This window comes from Gossypium arboreum, chromosome 4, assembly GCF_025698485.1.
Source record: "Gossypium arboreum isolate Shixiya-1 chromosome 4, ASM2569848v2, whole genome shotgun sequence".
NCBI classification, from domain to species: Eukaryota; Viridiplantae; Streptophyta; class Magnoliopsida; order Malvales; family Malvaceae; genus Gossypium; species Gossypium arboreum.
In genome coordinates, this window is record NC_069073.1 from 86130153 (window position 1) to 86140541 (window position 10389).

General features: G+C 37.9%; 2 protein-coding genes across 2 annotated transcripts in view; both read left to right on the forward strand.

The window, feature by feature from the left end:
• The window catches only part of LOC128291593 (secreted RxLR effector protein 161-like), a 41237-nt gene extending 36546 nt beyond the window's left edge, over nt 1-4691 (forward strand). Inside the window, exon 2 of the mRNA XM_053026773.1 lies at nt 4475-4691. Coding sequence (XP_052882733.1) covers nt 4475-4691 — 217 coding nt within the window. The remainder of the gene's footprint in view (nt 1-4474) is intronic.
• A 2606-nt stretch (nt 4692-7297) lies between these two features.
• On the forward strand, nt 7298-8985 carry LOC108471651 (uncharacterized). Its single transcript, XM_017773237.1, has 3 exons — nt 7298-7627; nt 7748-8201; nt 8309-8985. Exons 1-3 carry the CDS (start codon nt 7298-7300, stop codon nt 8983-8985), a joined length of 1461 nt encoding a protein of 486 aa, XP_017628726.1.
• Nucleotides 8986-10389: the final 1404 nt, after the last annotated feature.

Consider the following 10389-nt stretch of genomic DNA (forward strand, 5'->3'; position numbering starts at 1 on the left):
TGGTTTGGAATGAGAGAGTTGGTCACATGATCAGCCATTGGAATGGCTAAATATGATCATATGTGGACCTAAGTATGACTAGACTATAGTTGGTCCATGGGAACTACAATATAGGTAAAGCCTACCTTAAAAACAGAGGCTGCCAGCTGCAGTGACGTGGATGTGAAAAATCACCAAAATTTGTAGGAATGGTGTTAAATAGTGAATAAATTATGAGATAGAACCTTGACGAGTCTATTTTCATGTGATAGTAACGAAATGATCATATGAATAGTATAGCGAGAGATATTAAAGTTCTCGTGAGACAGGGCCAGAACGGTTTCTGGGTCCCCTATCGCGACTTTGCAAATTTACCATAAATTATCCAGAATGAATTAGAAGTCATGCCTTATATGTGAAGATTCCTTTTTGAGTCTAGTTTCATTATAAACAAACGGCATCAGTATTGAAACCCTGTACAGAGAGATATTCAAGTTGTAACGCGCGAAGGTCAGTGTAGTCGACCCCTGTAACATGGGTGACTTTAACTAATAAACTGTACCAATTGACCTGACAAAAAATTCTAGAAATAAATCCATGGATGGATATATGAGTCTAAATTCAGGTAAAATTTACGGAATCAGTTTCCGAGTTTTGAAACTCGAGATATGATTTTTAAGGACAGTGACGCAGTTTTCCAGCCTGTCTGGAAAGGCCAAATTGGTCGGCACTTTAAGAGGATTTGTCTCGTTAACCCCTCGTGTCCGACACCGGCGATGGTCTCGGGTTCGGGGTGTTACATTTGCACTTTACGCGATTTAGTCCTTTTTATCAAATCGAGCATGTAAACGGTAAAATTTATTAACGAAATTTTTATACGGTATTTGTTGTCCTGAAACCATTGTCCTGATTTCATTGAAAATCGGATATTAAATTTCTAACATGGTTATCCAACGCAGAGTTCATCACAGGAGTATTGCACATCGAAATCAAATCCAAATCTTTCTCAAGAGTGCTACTAGCCTCAGTTTTAAATAAAGAACATGAGTAATCCTAAACCATCTCACGAATACCTCTAGAATCGGTAACCTAATTACCCTCAGTATTACGTAATCCCTTAATCGTATTTCTGTTGTTTCTTTACTTTAGCCTAATAGGCCTCAAACTTAAAAAAAAAGCCTTGGGTCCTTCATATCCTCCCTCGGCTTCTTCCTCAAAGTGTTTAAAAGAATGGCATTGTAATATCCTGAATTAGGGCTTAATCAGAATAGTGGTTTCGTGACCACAAATCTAAGATAGAAATAATTATTTTATAATTATTTTCATGATTATGATATGATTGCATGATTGTGTGAAAATTTCGTGATGAAATTCTATGCCTAAAGTGCTTAAATTGAAAGTAGGGACTAAATCGAATAAGTTGCAAAATTTGCATTCTAGAAGTTTTTAGTATGAAATTTCATTGAAATATTAATTAGGAGATCTTAAATAGCAATTTGACCAATTTTAAGTTCATGGACAAAATTAGGACATGGAAGGAATTTTGAAAGTTTAGTAAGGAGGGGCATTTTGGTCATTTAGATATTAAATGAAATAAAATGGGAAAAATAACACAAAATTGGTCATCATCCTCCTTAGTTGTTGCCGAATTCTCCCTCTCTCCATAGCTAGGGTTTCTTCAACTTTCAAGCTCCATAGTAAGTGATTCCAAGCCCGCTTTTAATGTTCTTTACGCTTTTGGAATCCTTAAGCTCGATTAAGCTTATGCTTGCAATAATTCAACCTAGGGTTTATATTTGGAAAAATACCCATAGGTGAAATTTGTGTATTTTGATGTTTTATGATAGAATATGGGGTTTTAAATTATGTTAGACAACTTGTGCTACTCAGTTTTGAGTGAAAATGAGTAAAAGGGCTTAATTGGCAAAAATACCTAATAGTCACAAGTATGTGTTAGAGTGAGAATTTGATGTTGCCATAGAAGGGAAAAGTGATCAGCATGTTATAAAACATAAGAATAAGGAATAAAGTTTAATTCCCGAGCCTAGGGGAAAAAGTGTAATTATGCAAAAGTTTAGGGGCAAAAGTGTAATTTTTTCAAAGTTCGTATTAAATGCTGTTTTGATGAATGTATGTATTAAATGAGATTAATTTGGTATTATAGATCAAGAGAAACGAGATTCAAGTCGCGATCGAGGAAAAGAAAAGATTGTGGACTAAATTGCAAAATCTTTATATTTTGGTACCGAGGTAAGTTGATGAGTAAATAATGTAGCATAATTGTTATTTTTAAGTTATTGATGTTAATTATATAATACGCTGATTTTTTATCGTGAAATATTATGCTTTGTGGTTAATGTTGAGTAATATGCAAATTATGTTTACTACTTGATAAATATGAATTGCTACCGAGTATCGGTTCCGATATTCCATGGAAGACGACAAATGTGAGATCGAGGGAAAAAGCCCGTTTGAACCTTAGGAATAGATTAGGATACAAGTGACATGTCACTAGGATGGTTGAGCATCCGAACTCGTTGAGTTGAGTCCGAGTTCACTTATGGATGCAAATGTCCAAACTCGTTGAGTTGAGTCCGAGTTCGTGAGATGTAACTAGGCATCCGAACTCATTGAGTTGAGTCCGAGTTCACTTATGGATACGAACGCCCGAGCTCGTTGAGTTGAGTCTGAGTTCACTTAGGGGCGGGTTACATGATTTCTTGATTACATATGAGACACTTATGTGCAAATTATCCGTGTATTCGAGTTGTATTCCGATGTGTTCAACTGGTGAAATTTCTAGTGAAATGAAAGAACACTTAAGATGCAAGCGACGTTTTGGTAAGTGTTGTGAAATGGAAACTTTGGACAGGTATGTTCTTAACCCTCGGGTTGATAATAGATACAACAACGATAAGGCGGTAAGATGATGAATGATGTTTAGAAATATGATATATGTTTTGGTGATACCATGCTAAAGTTGTTTGGTATATTTGTATTGTTATGTTACTTGTTATTTACATATGAACTTACTAAGCATTTATGCTTACTCCTCCTCTTTATTTATTGTAGTTTTGAACAAGCCATTTCGGGAATCGGGACGGTCGAAGGTTCGATCACACTATCCAAAGGACTTTCATCTAGGTAAATGGCTTGTAAAACTTAAGTATGGCATGTATAGCAATATACTTATTTTGTGTAAATAATTTTATGATATAGCCATGATTGGTTGAGAAAATGTTTGATATTGATAAGTCATGGTGATGGTTAAATTTAGATCATGTTTGATATCATGGAAGTTTAATAGGTTATCTAGTTCATAACAACTCATGAAAAGATGAAACTTGCCTTAAAATAGAATATTGTCTGCAAGAATGACATGAATTTAAAAATCACTAAAAATAGTATAAATGGAACTAAATGATGAGTAAGTTATGAAATTGAATATTAATGAGTCTATTTTCATGTGGATTGAGTAAAACAGGCATATAAATTATATTTTATGAGATATTTAAAGGGCCAGAGTGATTTCTGGATCCCCTGTTTTGACTTTAAAAATTCATAATAAATTTTAAAAAAATAATTAGAAGTTTTTATTTATATTTACAGATTCCTTATTGAGTCTATTTTTAAGAGAAACAAACCTCATAGTAATTGAAATTCTGTATAGAGATATATCTGATTCGTAATACACATAGGTCAGAGCAGTCGAACCCTAAAACAGGGGAGACTTTAACTAATAAACTATACTAATTGGCCCAACCAAAACTTCTAGAAAAAATTAGTAAATATATATATGAGTCTAGATTTAGGGAAAAATTACAGATCTTGATTTCGAGTTTCGTAACTCGATATATAATTTTTCTTGTAACTATGACGCGGGTAGCTAGAAAGCTGTGAATGTAGAAACAAATGATTTGAAGTTCTTAATTTGATAAATTATGTTCGGTAACTCCTCAAGCTCGACTCCGGCGACGGTTTCGAGCGTGGGGGCGTTACAGGCATCATGGTCTGATCTAGCCTGACGAATCACAGTCGAAGATAAGAATGACACATATCTTAACCAATTAGTTGAAACCAAAAACCTATCGAGCCTTTCCTTAACCAACCTGCTCCCATCACGATTTTTTGTTGACATAAACCACCCCTTTTCCTGCTTAATATCAACCAACGCTAATTCATCCATAACCTCTCGAAAGTTATACATTACCACCCTAGGACTACATCCCCCCACACTTATCTTTATCATCCATAACTTCATTAAAATCTCACCCAATGATCCAATCACCTCTCACAAGACTCCTAACTTTCTAATGGGTCTCACATAACCTATGTCTCTGATTTGGTTCGAGATAGCCATAGATGCCCATGAATCAAATCTGAACATTCCTCTCATTTTTAACCAAAGAGTCAACATGATGCAATGGATAATTCTCAATAGTCACGCTTACTTTATCCCTCCATAACAATGCCAACCCCCTCTTGCGACCATCAGGATCAACAACAAAGCATCCGTCCATTTTGTTCCGAACACGGATATTCTCAAATTCATTAGCCTAGAGTTTAGTTTCACTCAAGAACTTGATGCTGGGGTCTTTGATAGCGAAGAGCTATCTCAACTCACGAACTATTGTAGGGCTCCTACCATCACGACAATTCTAACAAAGGATTTTCATGGCTCTGGACGGGGCGATCACCAGCCCCTGCCTTGAAAGGAGAAGCTCCCTTTGACAATTTCCTACGGACCATTCTCAATGGGCTCTTATGAAGACCTTCCTCATTCCCGGCCTTATTCTTTTTGCATTTGTTCCTCGTTCTTCCAAGATTCTCCCTCATGGCTAGATTAGCGTCCTTACCTACTGGTGAGCATGAATCTGATACCTCATCCCCTATTTTTGCCTTTTCTTTCCCCCTCTATATCATCACGAAACCCCCTCCGTAGTCTTGGACCTCCCACCGTCTTATTTTTTCCCTTCCCTAATTTCTAGGGTTTTTTTTTCTGTTTAGCCAAAAACTCACACCCTAATTTGGCCGTCCCAATTTGACCGTTAACCAATTACCATAATGGAATTTCAAATTATCAATTCTTTTGATACTTTCAACCTACCTGTATTTTTGAGTGTGATGTTCTACACAACCGCATATATAGCAAAATGTACAAAGTCGTTCACACTTGATGGCACATATGATCTTGTCTTCATCAATCTCAACCATATGTACAACCTGTCTCAAGGGTTTAGAGATATCCAATTTAACCCTTACCCTAATATAATCAATCTAGCATTCGTCTCTGTCTCTCCAATCAATAGCCAAGACCTCTCCTATAGCTCCCCTAACATTAATGGCCATTTGACAGTCCATTCTTTTGAAAGGGATATTATAAATTCAGACCCAAAATGGCACATGATGAAAATTATAGCAGCTCATGTCTTGTCCTTTCACAAAAGGAACCATGGAAAATAAACACTGATCAAAGCTCCAAAAGGCCAAATTAAAGATCCTTTCCTTATCCTCCTTCGACCCATATTTCACCAAGAACAGACCTTCCATCATTGCCACAAAATTTAATGTATTTTTTGTAAACCATAGAGATTTTAGAACCCGATACATTGTTTCCCTATTGATTTTTTCCTCAGCCATAAATTTTCCTACAGCCCATGCCTCAAAACCCTGCATGTTAGATTCTGTTGTATTTCGACACACCATTATTTCCCTTCCAAACTATGGAAATTTTAGATTTGCAAGCATTCCATTCAGTTCATCGTCCATAATGATCACCCAAAAGCACCCTAATAGCCCCAAACACCGATAACCAAATAAACAGACTGCACAAGCACCAGGCTCCTTACACGCACGACAAAGGTAAAAACAACTACCCACCGAGAACCAAAAATTCCACCGCCCCTAACGCAACCACAATAGAACCATAAGATGCCACAAAATAAAGAAGGATAACTAGATAAAAGAATAATAGAAAAACCATAGAGTGACAATAAGTGATAACTAAAACAAATAGAAAGGACTATCCTAAGATGATTAGACAAGAATAGTTCACAAACAGGCTTATCAATGATCAGGAAAACACAAAGGAGCAAAAACCACCCGAAACCTTATTAGACAGTCCCTTTCAATTACATAAAATGGAAAAGAATATGTGGAATTAAGAAGAAATAAAAAGAAGGCGAGATGATATAAGGAAAATAAGGAGAAGAACTAAGAGATTTAGCCACCGAGCCCGATGTTGAGGCAGCACAACCCACTAAGCGCAAGCGATCAAGAGAGAACTATCCTGGCAGTGTGCCCTTAGAATGATCAAGGACGACTCCTCCTTACGCTTCAAGAGATCAAAACCCCTCCTCCACCTATGCTGAACTTATCAAACGTACAAACAACAAATCCCTTTGTTATGAGCCGAATGAAAGCAGGAAGAAGTCAACTTTTTAAAATGAAACAGGGAGTTTTAGGGATTACTTAAACGATGCGTTCTGCTTATAATAGAAATACCGCCATGTCATTTTTCTTGTTATTTTGTTTATAAAACGTATGATGTGCATGGAAGCAGATATCGAAATATTGAAGGAAAAACTTTCAGAGCTCTCTCCATCTCTCTCATTTCTTCTCTATTCTTTCTCTTTTCTTCCTCAATTCTCATATCTAAATTTTCAGAGTGTAACAAGGGTATCAGAGCTATTACGATCCCATAATGGCCGATGATAGTGTGTCCACTCAATTACAGAAAGAGGTAGGGAACATACAACAGGAAATCTTAAAAATCTAAGAGGAAATAGCTCGTTTGGAGATGAAAATAGAGACTCAGCTACAGGAATTCAAAAGTGAGTTTTGGGAAGATTTGTAAGCCTTGTTAGGACAGTATTTTGGACCTCCTCCGAAGGGATCTCTAGCAACTAGCTCAACAGATCAAGGGAAAGGGGTTTTAGGGGCTCCTCTTGGGTTTCTACCTAAGGACACTGGGCATCCACCCGCACCGATGGATCCACTTGTTGCGGATGCGAGTAGTGTACACTTGCAACATTAAACTTTTGTGGCAGGAACTTTAGCGAAGATAAGTCGATTGGAGTGTCCCAGGTTTGATGGTACTGACTTTCAAGGATGGTGGACCAAGTTGGAGCAATATTTTAAGGTAGAAGGGACCCCAAACTCTAGCAAGATCCGTGTAGTGATGTTGAACTTAGATGGTCGAGCTCTAGAGTGGCACCATTTTTATTCCCAGTGTAATGGATGTTTACAAATGTTGACGTGGCCAGCTTACATGAAGAGCCTGTAAGACCGCTTCAAATTTGGAAAGTTTGGGAATCTAATGAGGGAGTTGGTACATCTGAAACAGCATGGTACTGTTGAGCAATACCAAGATGCGTTTGTGGGTCTATTGAATCAGCTACATCTTCCTGAGTCCTATGCCCTTAGTATTTTTCTTAGTAACCTGAAGGTGGAAATCGGCTACTACCTAGATTTGTTTGAACCATCTACTTTGATTGAAGCATTTCAGTTGACTAGGAAAATTGAAGTCCTGCTGTCTTATTCAACCAAAGGATATGGGGTAACAACATCAGGGAATAGTTCACCTAGAGTGCTATCTAACGCTTCTGTCACTTCTAGATATTCTTCTTCTCCCACAAGGGCTATCTCAGTTTCGCAATTTATGAGTAATGCCTCAACTAACAAATTGGGTTATAAAACTATATCACCAGCATTGATGGCTGAGCAAAAATAAAAGGGCCCCTGTTTTTGGTGTGGGGCCAAATACCAGGCAGGGCACAAATGCACGAAATCTCAATTGTATCAATTGTTGCTGAAACCTTTTTCTGATAGTGAGGCAGAGGATTTTCATGACTGCTCTGAAAAATTAGAGGAAAGCGTGACTGAAGAAGAGCACCCCAAGTCTCATATGATCTCGTTGCATGCCCTTACTGGTCTACAAGGGCATAATACCATGAGGGTGGTTGCTCGAGTAGGGTCATGTTTGGCTATTATTTTCGTGGATTCAGGGAGTATGCATAACTTTATCGACACAAGACTGGTTAATAGGTTACTACTACCAGTGGTGAACCAAGAGCAGTTGAAGGTATTGGTAGCAAATGGAAGTTGTTTGTTCACTAAAGGAATGTGCAAAGGAGTTTCGTGGGAGGTACAAAATTACAGGTTTGAGACAGACTTTATGGCCTTACCGGTGAAGGGCTGTGACATGGTGTTGGGAGTACAATGTTATTGGCACTTGGGGATATTATATGGAGCTTTGGTTCTTTGACTATGCAGTTTGACATTAAAGGGGCACCATGTGTTATTCAAGGCATTGTTCCTGGTTAATTAGCAAGAGGAAGCAGTGAGCAGAATCCAAAGTGTTTTGTGACTATAGAGGAGTCGGTGGGGCCTTATACAGTTGCACTGAGTTCTCCCAACCAACTAAAACTTAGTACCAAGGAAGTCAATGACTCTAATGATCGACTTCAGAAGCTGTTGGTAGAATTCGATGACATCTTCCAGGTTCTAAGAGGGCTACCACCACATAGGTTACAAGACCACAGAATACCTTTGAAGGATGAAGGGGTAGTGGTCAAGATGCGACCCTATCGATATCCATCTATACAAAAGAATGAAATGGAGAAGCTTATCCAGGAAATGCTTCAAGCTAGGATAATTCAAGACAGTACTAGTACATTTGCCTCTCCTATAGTAATGGTCAAAAAGAAAGACGGCAATTGGAGATTATGCATGGATTATAGACAATTAAACCAACATACAATTAAGGATAAGTTCCTTATTCCTATCATTGAGGAGTTGCTGGATGAGCTAGGTGAAGCTAGAGTATTTTCCAAACTTGATTTGAGGTTCGGATATCATCAAACCCGCATGTGGGAACCCGATGTGCCCAAAATCATATTTTGGACGCAGGAGGGGCATTATGAGTTTCTCGTGATGCCCTTTGGCCTCACTAATACCCCCTCTAGTTTTCAGGCTCTCATGAACTTGACTTCTAGCCAATGTTGAGGAAGTTCGTGCTAGTATTCTTTGATGACATACTCGTCTATTCAACATCGTGGTCGGAACATCTGCAAATTTGAGGTCAGTCCTTCTCATTTTAATAGAACAATAGCTATATGCTAAACGGACTAAATGTTGTTTCAGCTCTTCTCAAATTCAATATCTGGGGCATATACTACACGCGGGAACTGTTTCGATGGATACCACTAATATTGATTGTATATCCTGTGGCCAACCCCTCGATCAGCTAAAGAGTTGCGCAGCTTGTAACACCCCAAACCCGGCCCAGACGTTATGGCCATATCTGACGTGTCACATGAACTTACGACTTAGTATGCATTCGCTGGTTTAAGTGATTGGGGTGGTCTTTGTAAAAACAGCGGTTGAATGAAAAGTTAGTTTATCAATCTTTAGGCTATCCATTTGTTGTGCTTGTTGAGTTTTGAAAACGTTCATTAATTTTGAAAACTCATGACCTAACACTAGCATTTTAGTCATCATATAAACATAATCGTAAAATAAAACCATAACGGAAAAAGAAATTTAAATAGCGGCCTTATTACAACTTAAAACCCAAAATTAAATCAGAATATAAAAATAATAAAAATAAACTAACTTAGAAAAAACTAACTTTGCAGATATGTGGCCACTCCGAATCCCTCACAGCTCCAAGCCCACTATGGTTGGGGATTTCCTGCTGAGATGAAAATAAAGGGTGAGTTTGGTAAACTCAGTGTGTAACATAACCCAACCATAGCCCAAAACAGATCAAACCTCAGAGTCAGACTTATCTAGGCCTTGGCCTAGTACAAAAATCAGAATGAAACCCATAGGCCCATAGCAGATACAGAACAAATATATCATGAATGCAGAAATCCCAACCCAGAGCCATCCATAACACCCCCGTACCAGCCTTACACCATGTGGGGAGACTACTCAACCCACCCAATCGCTACACACCACAGAAATTGCAGCGAGGCTGTCAGCTATTGTGACGAAGTCACCAGATATAGATATTGTGGCTAGGCCACCAGAACAGATATATATATATATATATATATATATATATATATATATGCGGTTAATTACCAGATTTAAACAAAGGTTGCCGATATTGTGACGAAGTCACCAGGATAGATATATGTGGCGAGGCCACCAGATTGCAGTGAGGCTGCCAGAACGCTTCCTTCATCAATATAAACCCATGTCCCATGCAACAGAAATAATATGTCATGGTATACGTATACAGAAACAAAACATCATGCTTTTCAGAAAAAAAAATATAACCCTAGGGGTAAAATCGTAATTTTGCATGCATAAGGGTATTTCAGTAATTATTACCTATTGCTAAGGTTTCATGCTTATTCTAACGTTTACCAAGTAATCAGAAGTACTTACCTCGTCTTTTTA

What these genes read in the sequence shown, in the direction of transcription:
- LOC108471651 (XM_017773237.1), top strand. Translation starts at nt 7,298, where the DNA reads ATGAGGGAGTTGGTACATCTGAAACAGCATGGTACTGTTGAGCAATAC. An exon ending in CTCCCACAAGGGCTATCTCA is followed by an intron (nt 7,628 to 7,747) that starts GTTTCGCAATTT and finishes GCCAAATACCAG; the next exon opens with GCAGGGCACAAATGCACGAA. An exon ending in CATGGTGTTGGGAGTACAAT is followed by an intron (nt 8,202 to 8,308) that starts GTTATTGGCACT and finishes CTGGTTAATTAG; the next exon opens with CAAGAGGAAGCAGTGAGCAG.